This window comes from Lepus europaeus, chromosome 20 (genome assembly GCF_033115175.1).
Source record: "Lepus europaeus isolate LE1 chromosome 20, mLepTim1.pri, whole genome shotgun sequence".
NCBI classification, from domain to species: domain Eukaryota; kingdom Metazoa; phylum Chordata; class Mammalia; order Lagomorpha; family Leporidae; genus Lepus; species Lepus europaeus.
Genome location: NC_084846.1, coordinates 22,058,846 through 22,085,546, shown reverse-complemented (window position 1 = coordinate 22,085,546; position 26,701 = coordinate 22,058,846). Strand labels below are relative to the sequence as shown.

The 26,701-nt window shown below is 39.6% G+C and overlaps 1 protein-coding gene across 8 annotated transcripts in view; it reads left to right on the top strand.

Annotated features, from left to right (window-relative positions):
- Positions 1-26,701, top strand: part of SNX13 (sorting nexin 13) — a 138,194-nt gene that overhangs the window by 36,477 nt on the left and 75,016 nt on the right. For 6 of the 8 annotated variants that reach the window (XM_062179537.1, XM_062179540.1, XM_062179538.1 and 3 more), the window contains 4 exons: positions 13,299-13,411; positions 17,890-17,992; positions 20,767-20,856; positions 21,911-22,032. In XM_062179537.1, coding sequence (XP_062035521.1) covers positions 13,299-13,411; positions 17,890-17,992; positions 20,767-20,856; positions 21,911-22,032 — 428 coding nt within the window. The remainder of the gene's footprint in view (positions 1-13,298; positions 13,412-17,889; positions 17,993-20,766; positions 20,857-21,910; positions 22,033-26,701) is intronic. The other 2 variants (XM_062179542.1, XM_062179541.1) reach the window with 1 other exon arrangement.

Genomic DNA, 26,701 nt, shown 5'->3' with positions numbered 1-26,701 from the left:
ATTGACGATGCTTGACAGTTTAAATCTGAGGTCATTCTGTGATATTAAAATAATTCCCTGTGTTAACACTTGATAAAAAGATGAAAATGTAAACTAAATGGTTAAGATAGGTTAAACAGAAGTCAGATCTCTTATGTTGTGGAGGTAAGGTTGATTTGATTGAATTTGAACTAAATATAATTTTTGAAGTCTGCCTGTTTATTCAACATTTCATTTTTTATTTGGTTTTAACCAAAATGAGACTCAAATTTTTTGTTTGTCATGAAAAATAGATCAAAACCATTAAAAACAGCAGAACTTACTCAGTTCTTCCAGAATTGACAATCTATTTCCTGTTAACCAAGTAGTTTCTTGAATATGATTTTAGTTTGCATCATTTGACAAGGGCTTGTTACCTGCTGCCAGGTGATAGCTCTAAAGAAGCATGAATACAACTTCACTGTTAGGACAGTTGAGAGTATTTAGGAATCATAGTCCCTTAGTTCTTTCTGCAGAAATAGGGACTCAGAAATGTTTGTGTCATATAATTAGTATGTTCTGCATGTAATGTGATTTTATTATGTAATTTACCCAATTAATAAAGTATACTTCAGAAATAAAGGAGAGAATATATATGATCATAGTAGCTAATATCTAAGTTATATGTAAAAATTGGGATTTGAGGAAATACTCTTTTTCTGAAAAGTATCTTAAAAGGTGTTACATCATTTGGAAGGATCTTTGTACTTTGTTTACATAAAGTATTGAAAAACAGTAGGTTATTTATGTACTATAGGAAAGACTGTTTTTTTAAAAACGTATTTTATTTGAGAGGCGGAGAGAGAATATCTTATCTGCTGTTTTACTTCCCAAAAGGCTGCCACAGCCAGGGCTGGGCTGGGCCAGGCTGAAGCCAGCAGAGGAGCTTTACCTGGTGTTCCTCATGGGTACAGGGACCCAAGCATTTGGGCCATTGTTCCACTGCTTTCTCAGGCATATTAGTGGGGACCTAGATTGGAAGTGAGCAGCAAGGACTTGAACTGGCACCTGTATGGGATGCCAGCATCACAGGTGGTGTCTTAACCCACTGTGCCATGACACCAGCCCCAGAAAAAGGTCTTAATAGATATAGACCTGTATGGTATTGTATTGAAGAAAGAATCCAAAGGTCATCATTTTTTCACTTTAGTCTTAGAACCTACTAGTAGGTTTGTAGAATACATGAAAATTGCTAGTTTTTTTACAATACAGATTTACTTCCTGGGTTATCCTGTGACCCTCCAGCATTAAGCTTTTGTCATTTCCTATGCTGGTGGTATGCCATTTTGGTTGACACTTGCTTCCTGTCTCCTTGCTTCCTGTCCCTGTCACCCAAGATAAGATCTGGTTGGTGCAATTTATTCTATGCTACCAGTGTTTTGATGGAGCTTTTCTAGTAGGCTGTTAATCTGGTTGTAGAAATCTGAACTTGTCACTGTGGCTTGGTGTGGTAGGGGTCAGTCCTGTGATTCAGAGCGTGCTTATCTGTGCCTAAGGAATCTCTCAGAAAGTGGCTTAAGGTATGGAGAGTAGGCATTTTTTTTTTTTTTTTTAAAGATTTATGTATTTACTTGAAAGAGTTACACAGAAGAGAGGCAGGCAGAGAGAGAGAGGTCCTTCATCAGATGATTCACTCTTCAACTGACCGCAATGGCTGGAGCTGCGCCTGTCCAGAGCCAGGAGCTTCTTCCAGGTCTCCCACGTGGGTGCAGGGGTCCAAGGACTTGGGCCATCCTCCACTGCTTTCCCAGGCCACAGCAGAGAGCTGGATCGGAAGTGGAGCAGCCGAGACTCAAACCAGCGCACATGTGAGTTGCCGGCGCTTCAGGCCAAGGTGTTAACTCGCTGCGCTGCAGCGCCGGCCCTAAGGTAGGCATTTTTGAGTAGTTCAAAAGGGGGACAGTGCATAAAGTGAGTATGTTGTTTGTTGTAAAGTCAGTTCATATTTTTACATACTATATTTGCTTCTAGTAATGCTGCATCTAGTAGCTTTAATAATGAGCTCAGTAGCCAGATCATTTACATAAGACCCAAGGATTCTAAGGAGGGAAACATTTTATGCTTCAGATTTACACTCTTGTGATCGAAATTCACAAGAGCTGTCAAAAGAGTTTGCTCTAAGAAGGTGTCTTTGAATTTGTTGTATGTGCATGTACACATACACATACATGGCACACTATCGTCCCATGTTAGTTTTTTAAACCGTTGAAGCGTAGGGAATCTACAGTAAGTTCCTTTTTCTTTCTTTCTTTCTTTTTTTTTTTTTTTTAAAGATTTATTTTCTATTTATTTGTAAGGCAGAGTTATAGGGAAAGGTGGAAAGACAGAGATCTTCCCATCTGCTGGTTCACTCCCTAAATGGATGCATAGGCCAGGGCTGGACCAGGCTGAAGCCAGGAGCCAGGAACTTCTTTCAGGTCTCCTATGTGGGTGCAGGAACCCAAGCGCTTGGACCATCTTATGCTGCTTTCCTGGATGCATTAGTAGGGAGCTGGATCTGAACAGGTAGAGCATCCGGATCTTGAACTGGCACCCGTATGGGATACCAGTGTTTCAGGTGGAAGCTTAACCTGTTAACGCTACAATGCCAGCCATAGTTCCTTCTTTTAGAAGTGAGTAAACAAAGGTTGAGAGACACATGTCTTGGAGCAGAGCTAGGAAGAGAAATCAATTCTTGCCTGCTCCTGTGTTAGAGTGCATAGTGGATAGTGACTTAAAAATGGGCTTACCTACCTATTGCTGGTATTTATCTCATCTTGTTTAGGATCTTGCCAGTTGGGATTCTTGATTGTAAGGAACAGAAATATACTTCAATTACTTCATGGAAGAAGGGGCATCCATGGAAGTAAAATGGAATGCCGCTGCTTTTATTGGAACTCATAAATTGATGGAGACCTTCACTTTCTCCATCTGAGTAGCCAGAACTCTCATCTTGGCTTTTCAGTGTATCTCAGCTTAATTTTCAGTCTCTCTGAGCTGCCTTCTTGACTACTCATTGACCTGAATGTCCTCTTAAAATGACTGTACCAGCTCCAGAATGTTTTTCCATGTTTACCCACTGATTGGCAGTAGTTTATAACTTTTCAGATCCCTGTCGTACGGAGGTCTCACAAAATACAGTGTCTGCCAAACAGTGTATTAGCTGCCTTTGTGTTAGATACACATAGCAGACCTGGACCAGCTTGGAGTTCAAGCAGTGAAAAATAGGTAGGATAACATGATTCCCAAGGCTGTGGACAGGAGGTTGTGATAGGAACATGAACCATAAATCTTTACATCATTTAACACCTACTGGTTTCATATTCAGTTGTTTGTTATATTGATGAGATAGTAAGCTACTGTGAGTACATCTTAAATTTGAATGGAAAAGACTGAGTGGACATAGTTGGGTCATCTTGTCATATCTCTTGCATCTGTATATTGTTAAGTTCATTAATTGTAAATGAATGTTGTCTTTTTATCAGTTACCCTTCTCTTTATCTGGCTATAGTCTGGTTATTTCTTGAGACTCATACCAGCTGTCACCCTTTCTAAAATGCTTCCTCTGATTGACTTCCCCCCTCCTTTCCAGCTGGGTCAGAAGATAGACTCCTCCCTAGTGTCTCATATTAGCTGATGGATAGCTATCATTTTATCGTATTGTTCTATAATGATATGCATTGTTTCTTTTCTGATGGGAGACTATGAGCTTCTTGAGGCCATAAACTATGTTTTACCGTTGAAATAGCAGGTAGTCCCTATTGTCGGGACTCCATAGACAGCAGTAAATTGTCAATGAAAGAAGCTTGGTGTTGGGGAGGAGGGTGTAGCACTGTGGCCTGCTGCACCAACATCCCATATGGGCGTCCATTTGATTCCTGGCTGCTGCACTTCTAATGTTCTCTGTTGAGGGCCTGAGAAAGCAGTAGAAGATGGCCCAAGTGCTTGGGCCCCTGCACCCATGTGGGAAACCTGGAAGAAGTTCCTGGCTGCTGGCTTTGGCCTGGCCCAGTCCTGGTGTTGTGAACATTTGGGGAGTGAATCAATGGATGAAATACCTCTTTCTCTGTCTCTCCTTTTCTCTCTTGCTCTAACTCTGCCTTTCAAATAAGTAAATAAATCATAAAAAAAAAAAAGAAGCTTTTGAATTAGAAGAGGTAGATCTGCATAAATAACTACTGTGGAAGCAGAGAATGCATTGTGTCTAGGAAGAGGGTGAAAAGACTGAGAGAATGCTTGTTTCAAAGGAGGAAGATTGTTACCTGGTTCTTTTAATTATTTATTTGAGAGTTAGAAAGAGAGCATGTACTAATTCTAACCCTGTCCTCCTCTGCTCCATCTCTTGGTTGGTCCACTCTGGAAATGCCTCTAATGGCTGGAGCCAGGTGTGCAAACTTGGTCTCCCACATGAGTAACAGGAACCCAACTCTTCAAGCCATCACTCTCCTCCCAGAGTCTGCGTGAGCGAGAGGCTGGTAGAGTCAGGTAGCAGGTGTCCTAACCAGAGGCTTAGCTGGTAGGTCAGATGACTGCTGCTGTGCGTTCCTTTAAATAAGGTAGTGTAAGGGATCTTAGGGGTATGTGATGAATTTGATTTTGGACATGATGAGTTTGGGTACCCCAGAGAAATCCAGTCAGGTTTTCTGTATCAACACATATACAACAGATAGTTTTTGATCTCTGTTATTTCCTGTATTAACATGAAAGGTTATAAAAGCGTGAAATGATTCTAAACAGGTAATTTTAATATCCCACGAGAATAGGTTTGTTCACTTTTTATTAAAATTGAATAGTTTTGAAGAGTTTGATCTTTTTTCTTTTTCATTTGTTCTTTTGGGTATTGGCAAGGCTGATCATGTGTCATTTTGTTGTAATTTATGGCTGGTGCCATCTAGCTGCCGTTGTCCCTTTGTCACAAAATCATTTTGTATTTGTGATTATTTATAGGTGATTTTAATAAGTGTATTTTGGAAATTCCTGAATAGTACATTCATCCCACACCACTGGTACATGAAGAGTAAAGGTCATATTCTTACTTTGTTGCCATTTATAAATGAAATTTTAACCTGTATTTAGTATAAAAGTGTAACTCGCCTTTAGTGTTGGGTTATATTTGGGAAGCACATCCTCCTCTCAGTCTGCCGTTGATGCAGTGGGTCTCAGAGCACTTTCCCTAGGGGATGCTCCTGAGGACCTGGATCACTTGGGGAATCTTTATTCACCTAGAGTTTTTATTTTTGGAAATTACCAAAACTTTGATGTACAAGGTTAGTAATTGGTTCTTTGATGACACCCATTTTGGCAGAAAGAATTGTAAAGAAAAGAGGTTGAGTTTTGTTATCAAACTGCAAAGCAACCTTTTAAAGACAGTTGGAAAGGCATCTCAAAATTTTTTAAGCTCTGTAGGCATTATATTTTTCTGTATTACCCACATTGCAAATCTCTTTATTTTGACATTTATCACCTTTATGTTACAGTTAAAGTGTATTTTGCCTTTGTAGTTTGTCAATATTGGGGACAGAATCTGATTCTTCTTCATATCATGTAAGGCCTAATACCTACCTTACCTATTTTCATTATAGAATCAATATAAACACAAAATAAATATAAAATGTATATATCCACCTATAAAATAGGGTATTAAAACTCTTACTACTTAGTTGTGTATTTTTTTTAATTGAACGGCCATGTGTATGTTGATCCAATATTATATCCGTCATGTGAAACTTTTTGCAAAGTCTTATTTATTTGAAAGGCACAGAAATGGAGAGAGTCAGAGAAGTATCTTACCTCTTGGTTCATTTCCCAAATAACTACAACAGCTGGGGCTGGGCTAGGTCTAAGCCAGGAGCTAGGAACTCAGCCCATGACTCCCATGTGACTGCAGAGACCCCAGCACTCAAGTCATAACCTGGTACTCCCCAGGATGGGCATTAGCAGAAAACTGGAATCAGGAACAGGGCCGGGACTCAAGCTCAGGCCCGTCCATGTGTGATGCTGGTGTTCCAAGCTGCGTCTTTACCTCCTAGCCAAACCCTTCCCCAGTATGGCTCTCTGAATCCTGGATTAGTTACATAAACAAATAGTACACTATTGGCTCTTTAGTTCCCTACTGGCATTACTTGAGAAATGCAAGTGTATTTATTGTCTAAGTGAATTTTAATTGTGGTTTTAAAAAATAAATTTAATGGGAAGACCGGCACTGTGTAGGCTAAGCCTCTACCTGTGGTGCCAGAATCCCATATGGGCGCCAGTTTGTGTCCTGGCGGCTCCTCTTCTGATCCAGCTCTGCCTATGGCCTGGAAAAGCAGTGGAAAATGGCTCAGGTCCTTGGGCCCCTGTAACCACACGGGAGACCTGGTAAAAGCTCCTGGATCCTGGCTTTGGATCAACCCCTTTCTGGCCATTGCATCCAGTTGGGGAGTGAACCAGTGGATGGAAGACCTTTCTCTCTGTCTCTTCTCTCTTTCTGTAACTCTACCTCTCAAATAAATAAATAAAATCTTAAAAAATATATATATAAAAAAATGAAAAATTTCAAACATTTAAAGTAGAAGGAATAGCACAATACCCAGGTTAGACGTTTATCAAGTTGTGGCAAATTATATATACTTCATCTATATTCTTTTTCCCTTTTTCTCCAATGACTTTAATCAAATTCCAGATACATGATTTCATCTGTAAATATTTCATAATACATTTCTAAAATATGAGATTCTTATTATCAGACATAATCTTCATTCCATTATACCAGCTAAAAAGTAAGCAACAACTTTCTATTTTATGATGATTTATTTCTTTGATAGGCTGTGCAGCAGGGTTGGGGGGAGGAATTATCTTCAGTCTGCTGGTTCACTACCCAAATGCTCGCAATAGCCAAGGTTAGGCCACGCTCAAGCCAGGAGCCAGGAATTCTATCCAGGTCTCCCACATGAGTAGCAGGAACCCAATACTTAGGTTATCACCTGCTGCTTCCCTGGCACATTAGCAGGAAACTGGATCCGAAGCTTGGAGTAGTCAGCACTGGAACTGACATTGTAATATGGGATTTGGGGTTACCAAGCTGTGGATGCTTCCAGTAATGTCATCAACTATTCAGAAAATGTGAAGAATTACTGAATTTCATTCTCCCCCTTCTTGCCCTCTTCACCACTGCTTTCCTGCCCCACACCTCTGAATTTTTGCTAAAATTGTGTTTTGAAAAACTCTACATGTTAGAGTTTTAATCCACAGGTTCCCCTCCCCTACCTCTTCTCATACTCTGTTTTTTTCCCTTGAAATTTGTTGAAGGAACTGATTTTTTTTTTGCCCTTGAGTGCCACAATCTGAATTTTGCTTTTAGTTCATTTCCATGCTGTAGTGTAACATTTTCTATCTTCTGCATTTCCTAAATCAAACTTGCTTGCTTGCTTCAGAATTCTTTCATAGGAGGCAGTGTTTAATTCTGTCATTTCTTTCTTCCTTTTTTTTTTTTTTTTAAGGGAAAGTGTTTATTGGGGAACACCCAACAGACCAGAGTGAAGGGACGGCGAAGGGAAAGAGAGAAGGAGACTATAAGAGAGAGAGACAGAGGAGGGAGAAGAGAGACTAGAGGAGGAGAGGAGCCAAGAGAGCGCAGGAGAGAAGGACCAAAAAAGCACGTGTTCAGGAACAGGCCCTTTTAAAACTTCCTGACGGGCATTATCTGTCTCAACATAAACCATTGTATAACATGCCTGTAACTACAGACTTCTAGTTTAGGCCACCGAAGATTAGAGATGGGACTTGAGCACCCCCTTGACTTGCGTCCTCTGGTCTACTCTAACAAAAACCAGCATGAAGAGAAAGCTAGGCCTCAGGAGCAATGTAAAGATAGGTGGCAGGCCTATTAATGGAGTGATCTGCCATCAAGAAGACCCAACAGGCCTGTCCACTGCAGTGGTTTTCAATGTGGTAAGCCTGGGCTTCAGCAGAAGTCAGCTTGTGAAGAGCCCTGGCAGCTCTGCCAAGAGTTGGATCACTGGAAATGGACCTGCCCTGGAGTCGAAGGATGACCAGGTCAGAGCCACAGTTCTTATTGGCTCTAAGCTGAAAAACCCTTCACTCAGCCCAGCTTCCAAAGTGACCACTGCAGCTGAGGAAATGGCCAAGTAGGGTCAGCAACATTGCAGGCAGAACTGTAAATTTCCTGTTAGAGATGCCACCTGCCTTTACCTGGCCAGTTCTCTTCCCAGGCCAGCTAGGTAATCGAAGTCAACAGGGTGCCTTCCCCCAGGAGGTTCACACCTCCCTTAGGATGTACCCTATGTGAAGAGATATAGGTCTGGGCCTCTGAATTTACAAGGCCTAAAGCCCGCCTGATTATTATCAAGCCCTTTCCATCAGGTTCATTTCTTTCTTTTTTAATTTTTTTTTTTTCAGATTTATTTATTTGAAAGTGTTACAGACGGAGGGAGAGACAGAGAGGTCTTCATTTAATGGTTCATTCCCCAGATGGCCTCAGTAGTTGGAGCTGGGCTGATCGGAAGCAAAGAGCCAGGAGCTTCTTCTGGGTCTATCACATGGCTGCAGGGGCCCAAGCACCGCAGGTTCTAGTCCCGGTCGGGGTGCCGGAGTCTGTCCCGCTTGCTCCTCTTCTAGTCCAGCTCTCTGCTGTGGCCCGGGAGTGCAGTGGAGGATGGCCCAGGCCCTTGGGCCCTCACCCACATGGGAGACCAGGAGGAAGCACCTAGCTCCTGGCTTTGGATTGGCGCAGCACGCCAGCTGTAGTGGCCATTTCGGGGGTGAACCAACGGAAGAAAGACCTTTCTCTCTGTCTCTCTCTCTGTCTAATTCTGCCTGTCCAAAAAAAAAAAAAAAAAAAAATCATAAGTTGTTTATATAATAGTCTACAAGGGTGATTAATGGAATTAAGAAAATGTCTATGATCTCTTAAATCCTAGAGTTGATCCAGTCTGTGACATTCTTTGGGCCTTTGGTGCCTCTCCAAAGTTGTCAGGAATCTTGCCTTGACCTGTCCTTAGTAGGAAGTAGCTTTTGGGTCCTCTAGGCTTATTTTAAACATGTTTCTTGGTTCAGACTTGAAATCAGCCATCCCTCCAAGTCTTGGTTGATTTGATGGAATAAAAATCAACAATATTTTTTACTGAAAGAAAATATTTAAATGTGTCTTTGTATTTTGTTTTTCTTCTTAGGGTGTATCATGCTAAGGATTCACAATCGAATTTTACTGTGTTGTAGAATCACTTGAAATAGTTTATCTGCATGTCTTATGTTTTAACAGTAAATACAATTAAATAGTGTTTGTTTTTGTGGTTATGTAGAATACTTAAACTGCTACAAAGTCAAGTCTACATAAGAATTATTTTTGAGAGACAGAGACAGAGAAAGCAAGCGGCTCCTGTTCACTAATTCAACCCCCAGATGCCTTAGCAGCTGGAGGGTGGGTGAGGTAAAGCAAGTAGCCTGGGGCTGAGAACTCGTTTCAGGTCTCCCATTAGAATGTCAGGAACACACCTGCTTGAGTCTTCACCCCTGCCTCCTAGAGTCTGCATCTGCACAGCAGGAATCTGGAATAGGAGCTGGAGCTGGGTGTTGAGCCCATACCCTCCTATTGCCACCCCTATTATCGTTTTTAAAATTTCTATAAATTCTTCTATTTAAAAAAACTTGTTTGTATTTATAACTCTTTCTTAGATGAGTGATAACTATATATACTTTACTAAAATGTAATTAGATTTAATAAAAATAATTGGGGCAATTAAGTTGATACAAAGAAGATAATTTGTTCAAAATAAATAGAATGGCTATTTTCTGATATCAATTCTGTTAGCTCACAGCTGACATAATTGAAATTAATCATCTTATTCTTTAGTGCCTTTAACATTTTGTTTTCAGTTCTTTTAAGGGAATATGTCCTTTTTTTTTTTAAGATTTATTTATTCGAAAGGCAGAATTACAGAGGCAGAGAGAGAGAGAGAGAGAGAGAGAATCTTCCATATGCCAGTTCATTCCCCAAATTACCTCAACGGCCAGTGCTGAGGCAGTCAGGAGCCTAGAGCTTCTTCTGGGTCTCCCACACGTGTGTAGGGCCCCAAGCACTTGAGCCATTTTCCACTGCTTTCCTAGGCCATGGCAGACAGCTGGATCAGAGGTGAAGCAGCTGGGACTCAAACTGGTGCCCATATGTGATGCTGGCACTGCAGGCAGCAGCTCTACCTGCTGCGCCACAGACCAGCCCCATATTTCCTTTTTGTAGGAGATGTATTAGACTCATTCCCAAGCAAATTTTTTTTTTTTTTTGACAGGCAGAGTGGACAGTGAGAGAGAGAGAGAAAGGTCTTCCTTTTTGCTGTTGGTTCACCCTCCAATGGCCGCCGCGGTAGGTGCGCTGCTGCCAGTGCACCGCGCTGATCCAATGGCAGGAGCCAGGTGCTTCTCCTGGTCTCCCATGGGGTGCAGGGCCCAAGCACTTGGGCCATCCTCCACTGCCTTCCTGGGCCACAGCAGAGAGCTGGCCTGGAAGAGGGGCAACCGGGACAGGATCAATGCCCCGACTGGGACTAGAACCCGGTGTGCTGGCGCTGCAAGGCGGAGGATTAGCCTATTGAGCCGCGGCGCCGGCCAAATTTAAATTAGATCCCGATTTTTCAAATGGAAACACTTAGAAGGACACAAATGTATTTTCTTCCCAAATATTATAAAGTCTGCCATGAAAGGATCTAATGTTTTCTCTGGTAAAGATTGAAACTGTGTGTAGATATTTTATTTTTATTTTTTTATTTTTTGACAGGAAGAGTGGACAGTGAGAGAGAGACAGAGAGAAAGGTCTTCCTTTGCTGTTGGTTCACCCCCCAATGGCCGCCGCGGCCAGCAGGAGCCAGGTGCTTCTCCTGGTCTCCCATGGGGTGCAGGGCCCAAGGACTTGGGCCATCCTCCACTGTACTCCCTGGCCACAGCAGAGAGCTTGCCTGGAAGAGGGGCAACTGGGACAGAATCCGGTGCCCCGACCGGGACTAGAACCCAGTGTGCCGGCGCCGCAAGGCAGAGGATTGTTTGCTTTTTGAGCCGCGGCGCCGGCCCGTGTAGATATTTTAAATTGATACGATCTCGCTTTAAATTTTTTATAAAATATTTATTTGGAAGGCAGAAAGAGAGCAAGAGAGAGAGAGAGCGCGCGCTTTTACATTCACTGGTCCACTCTACAAATGTCCACAATAGTTAGGGCTGAGCCAGGCTGAAACCAGGAGCCAGGAACTCAATTTGGGTCTCTCGTAGGGGTACAGATACCCAAATGCTTGAGCCTGCTGCCTTCCAAGGTACACATAAGCTGGGGGCTAGAATTGGAAGTAGAACTAGTGTTCAAAACTAGGCACTGTGATGTGGGATGTGAGCATCCCAAGTGACATCTTAACCTCTATGCAAAATACCTGACTCTAGAATCAGATCTCACTGGAGAAGGTAGCTTGAATAAAGTCTGTGGGTCATAGTCTAGTTTCAGTTTTCTGAGGAAGTCAGCAGATAAGGTTCTGAGTGAGTCTTGGGAAGTAGCGTGTGTTTCTTGTAGTCAGGCATCCTGCAGTGCCCTTGTGTGGATCAGCTACTGGATATTCAGCAGAAGTGTTGTGAGAGGCTCCGTGCTGCCCTGTGCTTTATTCTACATTACTGTGTTCTGCTTTCAGCTCTTAGAAGGAAGTCAAAGGCCCCTTTGGTCTGGGAAGTGGTATTCCTCCCTGATCTCAGAAGGCGGGCAGGAAGGCATAGCAGAGACTTCATCAGCAAGCATTCTGTCCTTTGGTTAAAAGATAGTAGTGGCTAGGATGAGGCAAAGGGATTCTGGAACTAGAATTGAGTAAGAGTTACACCAGCCTAATATAGAAGAAAAGAAAAATGCCAACAAAATTTCCATTGCGGGAAATAAGAGACATGAATAGATGGGAGACCATTTTGTAGCGGTAGAAGACAAAGTATTAAAAATAAATTTCTCCCTAAACAAATCTTGTCCAAGATTTCTGTTTATGTGTCATTTCATTCAGAGCTTCTTAGACCAATTGTAGATACTTGCTTTATTTCTCCCCATTGCACTTACCCTTATTTGATGTGATTATATTCACTTATTTGTTTTCCTCACCTCTGAATTGTAAACTTATTTTAAATCATTTTGTCCTATGTTCAGCTCTTAGGTAACCCTAAGAGGGTATGCTTATGTAGATTTTGGAGAATATGTGCTGTCCTTGTGCTGTTACCAGCATCTTGAACTGTGCTTTGCACATAGGAAAGCAGTCAATGACTGGTGAATGAACGAATGAATGAATAAAACTCTCCTTTCTCTCATAATCCACAGCATTTATTGTCTGTTCCATAGTTTTTTGGTCATTAGTTTTGTTTAGCATCTTATAATGCTTTCTATTATTTTCCTTTGGTCTAGTGTCAATTGTTTCATTCCTGTAAGACATTCTTCTCTATGTTCCTTGATGGCCTGGGTAGGACAAATGCTTCCTTTGTATGTCTCACAGTGCAAGGCAAAATGGATGTAGTAACTTGTTGAACTGAATACATTTATTTATTCATAATGCCTCAAAATGGTAAAAATCCAGTTTGTTTTTAACAAAAGGAGTATTTTTACCAGATAAAACAGTATGATTCTGTATGGACTAGGGTTTTTCTCACACCCCCCCCCCCCTTTTTTTTTTAGATAGACACTTTTTGGAGATGGTTTGTTGACCTCATGGTAAATTTTGGTAATTGAGGTTAAAACTTTGCAATAATAATTTTATGGGCTTTTGCACACAATTTGAATAAAAAATATTAAGTTTTTAATGGAGGTGGGTTTCCTGAAATTTTAAGAAAAAATATGTGTTCGTTACATTGTAGTTATGTTGGAGCTTAGTTTTAAAATGAAAATTTGATTTTAAGTAAGGTTAACTTTGCAGTCTCTTTAGCCTTCATATATCTTTTGCATATATAAAAGTACAAGTGTTTTTATAAATACTGTTACGTTACTCATGCCAGCATTTCATTCAGCCATTTATGTAACTTTCTCGTACTTTTGCATTGCCACTGGTTTTTTTTAGTTGCTAATGTTCTTTCAATCGCTATATATACATATAGATTTTATTTATTGTTTCTTGGAGATAAATTTCTAATAGTGTACTTGATATTTCCAAAAGTAAATATTTTAACAGCAACTGAAACAGTAACATGAATTTTTAAAAAGAAGAAACTTAAAACTATATAAAAGTTTTGATTATTTTCTCATAGGGAGAATTACTTATTTTAAAAAGTTTTTTTTGTTTTTTGTTTTTTGTTTTGCTTTATTTCAGGCCAGTCTGTCCATATGGGGATGGGGAAGCCTTGGCATTGTCCTTTTTCTAATAACCTTTGGACCTTTTGTAATATTTTATTTGGCATTTTATATCCTCTGCTTTGTGGGTGGGTAAGTATTTTTAATGATAATTTTCTAATTCATTTGTCATATTGTTCAAAATGGAATAAATGGTTATGAGAATAGGAGTATGATTTATTTATGAATGCTGTTTTAAAACATTGTTTTAACAAAAGTTAAAACTGAAATTTAAGATACTTATACCAGAAATACAGATAGTTTTCTTCAAAAATGAAATTTTTCAGTTTCTGAAGATAAAATCTTTTCATGGGACTATGAATAGGTTTTTTAATTTTGTTCTTTAAAGTTGAAATTTTCTTATTCATTATATTATTAAGAAAAGTTAAATTGGGATAACATACCAGGTTTTGCATTGTAGACGATACTGTTTCATTGATTAGACTTCAGATATAGTTAATTATTTTTCTTAATGGTTTTAGTTTAGGCCTAGATAATTCAGTACCCAGTCTTTAAGTTTTCTTTCCATGGTTATTTAATTATTTTGTTGATGTTTTCTTTAATCTGATAAATCTTTACAAAGGAGGTTTCAGTCATAATTTTTTTATAGCTTCATATGCAGAGCATTTGCTATCAGATACAAATTATAAAAGAATGTATGGACAAGTGAGATTTTTGTTGATTCAGGCACTAACCAAGGTAGCTCAGCTGAAATGAGTATTTTGTCATTAATGTGTGTGTATATATAATTATATAAGTAGTTATAAAATGCTTACCTCTCTTTTTCAAAAAATGGTTTAGATCACAAACATTTAGAGGAGTTACCTGGGTTTTAAAGAGTGACCTGTGTGACTGTGGAAGACACTGGAGTGGTGGCTTCTGAGTAGCTGTACCACCTGCCACCTTCTGTCAGGCTCCAGGTCTGAATGTCGTATGGGTGCTCATACTATGTGGAGCATGCCCACTGATTGCAGCACAAGTGAGAATTAAATTGAGCAGCTATGTCAAACACTGCATAAAACTGTATTTTATGTTAGATTTACTGAATAGAAAGGAGATTTGTCTTGAGGTAATATTTCTTTGAACAAGAAAGATTTCTCCTAATTCCTTGTCAGGATGCCAGGGCTGTAGTATAGTAGGTTGAACTTCTGCCTGTGGTGCCAGTGTCCCATATGGGCGCTGGCTCGCATCCTGGCTGCTTCACTTTGGACCCAGCTCTCTGCTTATGGCCTGGTAAAGCCTCAGAGGATGGCCCAGGTGCTTGGGCCCTCAAATCCCCATGAGAGACCTGGAAGAAGCTCCTGGCTCCTGGCTCCTGGCTCCTAGCTTCAAATTGGCCCAGCTCCAGCCATTGTGACCATCTGGGGAGTGAACCAGTGGATGGAAGTCCTCTCTCTCCCTCCCTCCCTCCCTCTTTTTCTCTTTAACTCTGCCTCTCAAATAAATAAATATTTTTTAAAAATAATAATTCCTTGTCAGAAGTGAAGGAAAAAGGATTTCAGAATATTTCCAATACTTTGGAAAGAGAGGAAAGGTGAAGGAGTGAGGAGTTGTTCTCTTGTGGTTCAAACTACTCCATACAAAACTTGTCAGAGAAGGGTGATCAAGCCATCTGTTTCAAATTCATGGGGAATGTTTGTTGCTTCTGGTTTGATTTTGCTAACTTATCAAAGAACAATTTCACAAACCCTTTTGTGGATGCTTACAGTGTCCTGTAAAAACGTTTTGAGTGAAATAGAATATTGGAGAATGTGGGATGGGTTCTGAAAAACCCTTGGGTTGCTGCTGACAGTTGCATGGTGGAGTCTGAAATTCCAGGTTCATGCTGTGTCATAAATTGACCTGGCATTCTGTTCCAGACTCTGCCAATCTTGAGACCGTCACTGCTGTGATTAGGTGCTTCTACTTACACTAGTTAAGTAAGCATTTTCAGGTTATGCAGTTATGGTCAGTTAGTGCCATAATTTCCTGAGTCAAGTCTTCCTTATTTTGGCTCTGGTTATGAAGAATTATTGTCCCTTCTTTAATGTAACTTAGTCTAGTTTATTGGCTTAAGAACAAAAATAGGCTTTTCAGTATTAACTAAAAGGATTACATTTCATATAATTAAAAATCATTTTTTAGTTTTAGGTGTGTTTTCTTATTGTATACATTCTTTTAAGAATATTTATTTATTTGAGAGACAGAGAAAGCACGCACCCATCTGTTGGCTCTCTCCCCAGATGCCCACAACAGCTGGGTGTTGGCCAGGAGGAAGCTGGGAACTTAATTCAGTTATCCCGTGTGAGTGACAGGAACCCAGTTACTTGAGCCATCGCCCCTGCCTCTTAGGGTCTGCATTACAACAAGTAGCTGGAGTCAGGAGCCAGAGCTTGTATCAAACTCAGGCATTACATGTGGAATGCCTGTGTCTTAACTGTGATCTGATCTGCTGGGCTAATTGCCTGCTGCTTGTGCTAAGTCTTAAAAGACGCTTTCTTGTTTTTTCTCAATTGAAATGCAAGTTTGAAATTAGTCTATTTTCTTTTGGATCTTCTGTTTTTAAGAATAAGTTAGAAAAGTATTTTTATTATCTGTGTTTTATGGATGAGAGGAAACTGAAGGTTGAACTGTTACTTCTGGTTGTCTTGTGTTTTTTAGTCATGTAGAGTTCTGCAGTTTATCCAAAAAGGTTGATAGTGTCTGTGTTTTGCTTATAGTCAAAGTTAATCCCTTACTTTCTAATGTAAAAAACGCTTCTAGAAAGAAACCTACTGAGGGACTTATTTTTTTGTGGGGGTGGTTATTGTGGAATATTATCATGTCATGGTTATTTCATGATGTTCTGCTGTATTTGCTGGATTAAGTTACCATCTGTAGCACTTGTTTTTATATAAATCTCATGGTTGAAACTACTAATTGGGTCCTTTGTAATTTCAGACCATTCCTCCACTGCCTTTTGTACTATTATTCTGTAGGTAGAGGCTAATCTTTTATCAGTCTATATCATGAAGATGTTTTTAGAAATACAGTGTCCACTTAATTTATTTTATTGTGTCTCTCAATGTAATTACTAACCAGGTAAATCTGAAATACAGGGTCAACTTGAATCTTCATAATATCAGTTCCTGTATAATATCAGTTAAATTTACTGATAATTATGAGGTCAACCTTTTACAACAATCAAAAACAGAATTAGGGGCTGATGTTGTTGCCTTATGGATTAATCTGCCACCTGTGATGCCAGCATGCCATATTGATCCTCATTTAAGACCCATCTGTTCTGCTTCCGATCTAGCTCCCTGCTAATGTACCTGGGAAAGCGGTGGAAGATGGCCCAAGTGTTTGGGCCCCTGCACCCACATGGGAAACCCAGAGGGAGTTCCTGGTTCCTGGCTTCAGCCTGGCCCAGCCCTCGCTATTTGAGTAGTGAACCAGCAGATGTAATATTGATCTCTCTCTCACACTCTGCTTTTCAAATAAAATACAAATCTTTAAACAAACAAACCAGAATTAATGACATGAGCTGGTTTGACTATCTGTGGTTTCCATTCCATCCCATACTTTTTGTGGTGCTCAGCAGTGAATGGCAGTTCTCACTTTGAGAGTCTTCTTTTCAGTAGTTGAGACTGTTTTTATTTTCCACTGTTCCGTTCTTGTCACTAGTCTTTGAATCATTGTAAGATTACTATAAGATCATTATAAGATAGAAATTTAATTTTGTGAATTTCAGTGTTTAGGTTATTTGTAAATTATAAATACAGGCAATTTTGATAACATTTAGTCATTGGTAGTTCTAAATCAGTGTTTGTCTTATCTTGATCCTGTAATTTTTAAAACAGCCTTTTGAGAATGCATTTATATTTCTTAGTTCCAGCTATAGTTTTCAGAAATATTTATTTACTTGAAAGACAGAGTGACAGAGAGAGAGAAAGCCATTTCATCCACTGGTCACTTCCCAGATGACCATTAACAGCCAGGAGCCAGGAACTCCATCCTGATCTTCCACATAGGTGGCAGGGGCCCAAGCACTTGGGTCATCCTCCACTGCTGGATTGGAAGTGGAACAGCTGAAGCTTGAACCAGCATCACAAGCCACTACTTACACTGCTGTGCCACATTGCTGGCCCTTTCAACTATTTTAAATAAATCATCAGTGGGATCTTCCTTCCATGTGTAGTCTGTTTTTGTTTATTCTATATTTTTAGTGACAGGGTTATATAATTCCTCACCTTAATTAGTTAACAAAACCACTGAATTGGTCCATTTAGCTATAGATTGATTTCATTTATCTATCATTGGTTGTCAGCCTACTGACTTAATAAGCATGGATTTTTTTTTTTAAAGTCTGAAAATGAGATTCTTTGTGAAATACATTTGATTAAACTTTGAAGGGCATAATTCATAAAGTATATGTAGTATTTTAAAACCTCTGAACAAAAAATGTTAATTTTTCTTGCTTTGCAAAGTCAATGACTTTTTAGTGAATAATAAGCCATGTATGAAATCTGAAAAATAGACTTGATAATAATAGATGTGTTAAATTATATGCAAATTTTATTTTTGTACCTATAATTACATTTCTTTTCTAGGGGTTTAGTGGTTACTCTCCTGTTTGGAAAAACAAACTCAGAGAAGTACCTAGAGCAGTGTGAACACTCATTTCTTCCTCCAACATCAACTGGGGTTCCTAAGGTAAACAGGGTGAGGGGATCTGAAACTTCAGAGTCCAATGCTCTGCAGCGACAGTGAAGTGATCATCTGGATGTGGCTCTGCAGATTTGACTGTGATGCACTGATGCTCACTATAAACTTACAGAGGCTTTCTCATGTTACATGATATGCTGTAAAAAGTCACCGTGATAACTTTCTGAGTGTTAAATGTAAAAAGTAGAAATTCAAATTTCAACGATAAAAATTGGTTTGTTTAAATGCATTCCCTACTTAACATAGAATTTCAAAGTTTCATGCATACGATTTATAAGAGTGAAAATGAATATTTTGTTTTGAATGAAATAAATTACAAGAGATCCAGGGTGGGGCAGTGGGCACCTTTTCTTTATTTTGAAAAGTATAGTTTGAAACTGAGTTATGCAGTATCTATAGTTTTAAAAATACAATATGAAGTGTAAAAAATGGTCCAGCTGTATAGGACACTTACCATGAATGGAGTTTGCGGGGCTGGAAGTTGCCTTGGGTGAGCTAGTGACTGAATGGTGAGTGAATGTGGTGGCCCAGGAAGAAATTGCTGTGTGTGACTGTAGTTTTCATAACCACTGTACACTAACCTTACACTGCATTTATTTATTTTTTTGAAAGTCAGAGTTATATAGAGAGAGGAACAGAGAAAGATTTTCCATACACTGGTTTACTCTCCAGCCGAAGCCAGGAGACAGGAGATTCTTCCAGGTCTCTCACATGAGTAGCAGGAACCCAAGCACTTGGGCTATCTTGTGCTGCTTTTCCCAGGCCATTAGCAAGGAGCTGGATTGGAAGTGGAGCAGCCGGGACACAAGCAGTGCCCACATGAGATGCCAGCACTGCAGGTGGCGGCTTTACATGCTATGCCACAACACCAGCCCCTGCTCTATATTTATTTAAAAATGATTTTTTTTGTCAATCATAAGTTAATCTTAGTTTACCTTTTTTATCTATAAGCTTTTTTTTTTTTTTGACAGGCAGAGTGGACAGTGAGAGAGAGAGGCAGAGAGAAAGGTCTTCCTTTTGCCGTTGGTTCATCTTCCAATGGCCGGCGCGCCGGCGCACCGCACTGATCCAATGGCAGGAGCCAGGTGCTTCTCCTGGTCTCCCATGGGGTGCAGAGCCCAAGCACTTGGGCCATAGCAGAGAGCTGGCCTGGAAGAGGAGCAACCGGGACAGAATCTGGTGCCCCGACCGGGACTAGAACCTGGTGTGCCGGCGCCGCAAGGCGGAGGATTAGCCTATTGAGCTGTGGCGCAGGCTTATCTATAAGCTTTTAAGCATTTTAACTTTCTGACACTTTTGAAATAGCACTTAGTTTAAAACACACACTGTACGGCCATACTAAAATGTTTTCTTTTTCTGTATACTTTTTAAAAAAATTTTTAAGGAATTTATTTATTTATTTATTTGAGAGGTAGAGTTACAGAGAGAGGGAGAGACAGAGAGACGTCTTCCATCCGCTGGTTTACTCCCCAAATGGCCAGAATGGCTGGAACTTAGCCGATCTGAGGCCAGGAACCAGGAACTTCTTCCGGGTCTCCCATTCGGTTGCAGGGGTCCAAATGCTTGGGCCATTTTCCATTGCTTTCCCAGGCCGTAGCAGAGAGCTGGATTGGAAGAGGAGCGGCATCCCATATGGGATACTGACACCAGAGGCGGAGAATTAACCCACTGTGCCACAGTGCTGGCCCGAGTATACTTACTCTATAAGCTTCTGCTAAAGTTTCTCTTTAGCTTTTTAAACTTTCTTGTTAAAAGCTGAAACACAGCTCATCCCGCATAGCCTAGGCCTTCACAGGGTGAGGATCCTCTGTGTCACTGTCTCCACCACCACCGTTTGTTCACTGGGTAGTCTTCAGGGCAGTGGCGTCTCTGAGGGTAACACAACACTGCCTTCTTCTGGACACCTCCCGAAGGCCCTGCTGAAGCTGTGTGGGGCAGTGTCAGTGTTTTTAGAGCTGTATCCTTGTCATCATAGATTGCTTACAAGCATATAATCCACCATGACTACTGTTCGCTTCTATATTCGTGAAGACGTTTGATGTTAGGGTCCATGTTTTCAAACCTGTTTATATCCTTATTGTGATTTTTCTTAGGAGTTCTTTTTCTTCTGCAGTTTCCTTTTCTCTTGCCTCTTTGTAAGCTGTGTGTTTAGATGACTGGAATTGTTCTGCTCCATTATAATCTTATGAGCCTACCATTATGTTTAATATACAAAATTTATATTTTAATTTAAAAGTCTCACTACCTTTTACCCTATTCCCAGGCCACTTTTCTTTCTGAAGACTAAGGATAAATAGAGGAATACATTTTATTAGGTTGCCAAAAATCATCCTCAGATGAAACCAAGTGCAAAATACATTATTTTGACAGCTGGCATACTGTTTTGTCTGGCAAAGAGGAGGAGAAAGAAGGAGAGTGTCTAATGAAGACAAACATTAATTAGACTCAACTGAAACAGTAATCTTGTTTTAAAGTTTTATTGAAATATAACAATCATATGCTTATACATTTTCAATTTATCACATTGTAAATAATGTTTACTGACTTAATTAAAATGGGAGATATAGTAGCTGTTTTTCTTGGTGTCCAATTTTGTGAACTTGAGCGATAGTTTTTGGTTTATTAGATTCTCAATAAGTAAGGTTACTTATTGGCTTGAGGATAACGAAGGGAAGTTGTCATGAGTATTCATTTTGAAGTATTCCAGAGAGATTTTAATCAAGAGATCGACCACTCAATAAATTATTATGATTTCCTTTAAGTGCTTAGAAGAAATGAAACGGGAAGCCAGAACTATTAAGATTGATAGAAGATTGACGGGTGCCAATATAATTGATGAACCTCTCCAGCAAGTGAGTTTTAGTATGTGGTATTTGCTTCTCATATATTATGTGCCAGTTTGATTTCTTTTGAAAATACTGAGACATACTTTGTGCTGCTTACATAGTATGTTGGATGTTTATAGTAATGCTATCCTTGAGTTCCATGCTTGAAGATGCTGAGTTATTTATTTAAGCATTTATAATGAGTGGTTCAGTTAATATGACAGCCCTTTGATTGAATTTGCATTTAGAAAAAAAGTTCTGACATTTGATAATGTTTCTAATAATTTTATAGTTAAAGTGTTACTCTCGCTGATGACAAGCTTAGTCATTTGGTAAATGATCTTTTTTTTCCTAATTTTACTGTTTTTTTACAAAATAGAAATCATTTGTTGCAAAACAGCTCAAAAATTAGAATTAGGTAAAAGCATTTTGCCCAGAGTATTTTTCATTGATATTTATTTGATTATGTGATCATTATCAATTCAGTGTACTTTAAAATGTCAGCATTGGTTTTCTAGATGAGCTCGTTTGGTTTATTTAATTTTCAAAGATTACATGCTGAGTTCGATTATGTGCTGTTTGTTGACCATCAGCAGTTCTAGCAGAATTAAGTGAACTGTATAATTTTTATAGTTTGCAGTGGATATGATGATCCAGTCTTCAAAAAAATTTTTTTTGAGGATTAGTGTCCTCATCAGTATTACTTTACATCTCGTCCCGTCAACCTAATTAAAGCTCTATATTATAACACTAACTAACAGTTATTTTTTTTTTTCCTGCAAATCCTATCTTCACTTGGATTTGGATGGGGCATCTTTACTTGAATGGGTGGGGTTAGCCATGGGCACTGTTTTAATTTTTTTAAAAATTTGGACAGTGGATGAGTTTGGATACCAAAATTTAAAATTTTTTGAAATGATGTTTTGTCAGATTGATGCTTTTGTAGTAAAGCAGGTATTCACCACCACAAATTAATGTGTAAATAGTAAACATCATTTGGCAGATAATTATCTTTAGTTTGCCACTGTCACTTTTTAAATTCTAAAGAGTTGCATTTTTTTCCCCAATATTTTTGTTACAGGTTATCCAGTTTTCCTTGAGGGACTATGTTCAATATTGGTATTATACACTAAGTGATGACGAATCTTTTCTTCTTGAAATTAGACAGACTCTTCAGAATGCACTCATTCAGTTTGCTACTAGGTAAGAAGACTGCGTTGTATTTATGCAGAAAAATTTGATGTATTGTTTGTACTAACAGAAAATAACTTTTGAATGTTGGGAGGTTGTTTATTAAAAGGTAAGTGGAACAGTGGTTGATAAGAGTCCTTAAACCCTTTAAATTACTCCAGTCTTCAGATTTTTAGAGAATGTTTATCTTAAACCCTGCTCTCTTGTCTGTATGCCAGGTTTTTGCCTACATGGTCTGAGTCAGATGATTTTCAAATGTTTTACCCCTACTTACTGATAATACTTCTCTTCCCACTTTCCCAGATATGCTGTTTTGTTGGAGTGCTCTGGGAATGGATGAGTTTAGTATAACTGTTCTTGCTGTAGATTCAGTGTAGCTGTTCTCTTAACTTTGTCATGTACACAGATACTTCACAAAGTTCATGGGAAAATGGAATTATAAGATAAGTTTGTTTTGGTGCAAGAATGATTGAAAGCCATGCATAGTTTATTTCTGTTGTACACATTTTTCAAAAACTTTTTGAAGAACCTTCCAACTTAACAAACGTCCTGTTAGAGTGAGGAACCAAAGGAATGTGAATCAGCAGAGAATATCCAGATTATGTTTGTTGGTTTTAAAGAAAATTGTATTTTGATGAGTTTGTTGTAAAATACTTTTCTCTAGATGCCCCCTGCCTTTACCTGGCCAGCTCTCCTCCCAGGCCAGCCAAGTAATGAAAGTCAACAGAGTGCCTTCCCCTAGGAGGTTCACACCTCCCTTAGGATATACCCCATGTGAAGAGATAGATAGGTCTGGACCTCTTAACTTACAAGGCCTAAAGCCCACCAGATTATTATCAAGCCCCTTCTGTCAGGTTCTATTTGCCTCTCAATCAGAAAACTTAATTGTAGCTTAGACAGCACCTTTCTTAGCTCCTCTAATAATGACTCTGTCCTTTGTTCTAGGCCCTGTCTAGTGCACTTGGGCCTCATTCCTTTTAATCATAACCTCTACTCTACCACCAATGGCTCTACTCCCAACATGTGTGTACTGATGGTCCTCTTCCCCACTTAATGCTGTATAATTGTTCAAACCTGGTAAATGCCACTCTTAAGATCATTGGTTACTATCCTCATTCTGTCTTTTATGACCTTGTCTAAATATGATCAGAGTCGGCAAACTTGGAAGGCTTCCATAGCCTTGGCAACTCATGACGACAGCCTAGGATGGTTACTGGCGCCATAAACTAGAGTGTCAATTTGTTGGGTCAACAACAGGAGCCACTGTGCACTTGCTCCTCATGTGTGATCTCTGTCCTTAATGTGCTGTACATTGTGATTTAATGCTATAACTAGTACTCAAACAGTATGTTTCACTTTGTGTTTCTATGTGGGTGCAAACTGTTGAAATCTTTATACTAAATTGATCTTCTGTATATAAAGAGAATTGAAAATGAAAAAAAAATACTTTTCTCATGAAATATGTTTAATATTCTCACTTTACAGTCTAGCTGAAAACTACCCTCCTTTATGACAAAGGTCCTTTGGTCTATAATTTTGTACTTAAGCAACCCCCTTCCCCCCAGTGGAGAGTCATTTAATGTCTATTTAAATTATTGTTCACTTTTATTTTTGAAAGCCTTTTAATTGGCAACATTATATAAAAGGGAAAAGAAATGATTTATTTTTGAACGAAAGGATTTTATGTTCAGTTGTGTTTACGTTGTTTTTTTTTCCTGGATTAGGAGTTTGTTGCCCATCACAGAGACATCCCCCACCAGCCTGTATTCACCACACTGGAGGCTGCCTGCATGGTGTGGGTACTTTCGGGTTTAGAGGTGTCTTTGTTTAGTCTCCCACTTAGCTTCTTACCTAGTCTGTGATTTGGAGAATCTTTGAGAATAGAATTTTGCTCCAGGGCTGCTGGGTGTGTGTGGATAATTCCACCTTGTGCTGCTTTGTCAGGACCTCTCCTGTAGAGCTCAGTTGTACATCCATCTCCAGGTGAAGGGGTCAGGTGGGAGGGAATCTTGGAATGTGTATTTCAAGCTTAAGTCTTTGAGGATCCCTGTGTAAGGTTTGTGCTTTGACCAGTAACCTTAGTTACAGAGATGGATTTGTACTCCTTCTCCCTCCTGATTGGCAGCATTTGGAAAGGAGACAGCCACAATTGCTGTGGAATACAGAAAATACAATTGGTATAATCAAAGATCAGAAATTAGAGTTTATTTCTGTTGTAAGAGTAGATAAAAATACAACAAATTTTAGACCTGGAAAGAGGTTTGAACTCGCAATTTGAAGATCTGAGTTTGCATTTTGGTTTTACTGCTTAGGTGTGAGATCGTGAACAAATATTTTAAACCATTGGGATCTTGATTTTTCTCAGATGTCAAATAAGTGTATTGATTGCTCTGTTCTGTTTTCCTGATGGTGGTGGTGTTAGGTTCAAATTTATCTCTTCATTCAACTAATTTTTTGAGCCTATTTGTGCCAGCCAGGTTGAATAAAACAAAGTGGTTACTTAATGTAGCAAAATGAAAATAACAGGTGTGACAGCATTTTGAAAATTGTGAAAGAATTTAGAACTCTAAATTTTTTTGTTTTTTGTTTTTTTTTTTCATCAGACACCCATAATTTCACAGATGAGAAACCTCGTGTTACCTAGTATGTTAGAACTTGAATTAGGAACAGATAGTTTTTAGCAGCCTGCTGTTCTCCATTCCTGGGCGGATAAATCATGACCAAGATTATTCGTCTTAGTCTCGCACCCTGCTGTCTCATCCCTGCAGTGATTTTCCTGATTTTGATCTCCTTGTCACCCTTTTTTTTCCCCCGCTTCAGTGCCATGGTTTTTTTCCCCCTTTCTATAACATTCTCTGCTTTCAAGCTTAGTATTGGGGTGATTACTGTAAAAACGAGGTTCCTTCTATCCTACACTTATCTGAATTTGTATCTTTGCTTGGCTATTGGCCTTAAGTTTTTCAGAAACTAAAAAAAGCTGGTAATAACTACCTTTGAGGCTGCTTTGGAGGGGAAAAATAAACTGTCAAATTAAGGCATTAGCACAGTAAGGCTCAGTAGTTGTTGGTTGGTTTGTACCTTCTCAGGAGCATTTTCTCTTCCCCCGTCCTTCAAGATACAACACTTATGTAGGGCTTTGGAAGAGGGGCCCACAAGCGTGAATATGAACACAATCTCTGGTTTTATTTTGATCTTTTCTTTTCTATTGAGGGCTTTCAGAGATTTTATTTTTAAAAAGGGCCTATGAACCCAGAAAGGATTTAAAACAGCTGAATTCTATTGTTCTTATTGTTTCATCAACTTTAAGAAACAGAGAATGCCAGTATAGAACCAAGCGTTCCATTTTTAGGAAAAGGGAGAAAATACTTGGGCCCTGAAATGCTGGATTTGAGCTGTAGCTCTAGTACTCACCAAATTCTATGCTTGGAATGCGCAGTACATGTCTTCTCATCAGTTGTTGTTGTTGTTGTTGTTGTTTTTTTTTTTGACAGGCAGAGTGGTGGACAGTGAGAGAGAGACAGAGAAAAAGGTCTTCCTTTTTGCTGTTGGTTCACCCTCCAATGGCCGCTACGGCCGGTGCATCACACTGATCTGAAGCCAGGAGCCAAGTGCTTCTCCTGGTTTCCCATGTGGGTGCAGGGCTCAAGCACTTAGGCCATCCTCCACTGCACTTCTGGGCCATAGCAGAGAGCTGACCTGGAAGAGAGGCAACCGGGACAGAATCAGGTGCCCCGACCGGGACTAGAACCTGGTATGCCAGTGCCACAGGCGGAGGATTAGCCTATTGAGCTGCAGTCAGTGCTGGACCTCATCAGTTGTTGATAGATTTAGGGTTTAATGACATCATCTTGAGACAGTACTTTGTGGTTGATAACATTATCTTGGGAACCTGTTAATCCCATAGCATTATGGGAAAGGGAAATTTCCTTGAGCATTCTTGGAATCTTTTTCTGCAGACCCTGGGAATGAAGGAAACTGGAGCTTTAGGGGATGAATCCTTGATAACTCACTTTTTAAAAAAGATTTATTTGTTTATTTTAAAGGTGGAACTACAGAGAGGGAGAGACAGAGGCAAAGAGAGGGAAGTGTTCCATTCACTGGTTCACTCCCCAAATAGCTGCAATGGCCAGGGCTGGACCAGACCAAAGCCAGGAGCCAGGAGCTTCTTCCAAGTCTCCCACGTGGGTATAGGGACCCAAGCATTTGGACTGTCTGCTGCTTTCCCTGGCACATTGGCAGGGAGCTGTATTGGAAGTGGAGCTACTGGGACTCAAATCAGCACTCATATGGGATGCCAGTATGGCAGGTAGCAGCTTTATCTGCTGTGCCACAGTGCCAGCCCGATAACCCATGTACTTTTATTTCTCTTTTAAATAAGATTTCCTGACATAAGATAGTCCTGGGTGAAAGGTGAAAAGATTGATAGTTTTGCCCCTACCACTATGATGTTACAAATGTATCCAAAAGAAAATTTTTATAAAATAGTAATGCTGATGCTTGGTAGTGAGCTCAAGTTGTGAGGAACAAATGAGACCATATGAATGAAGCATTTTGTAAAGTAGTGGTGAACCAAAAAGGCATTTTAAACAGATTCTTTGATTTTCTGTGCTTCAATCATCTGGTACATAGGATGTGTTCAATAAATATTAACTTTGCTGTTATCATTGTTACTGTGTTCCTG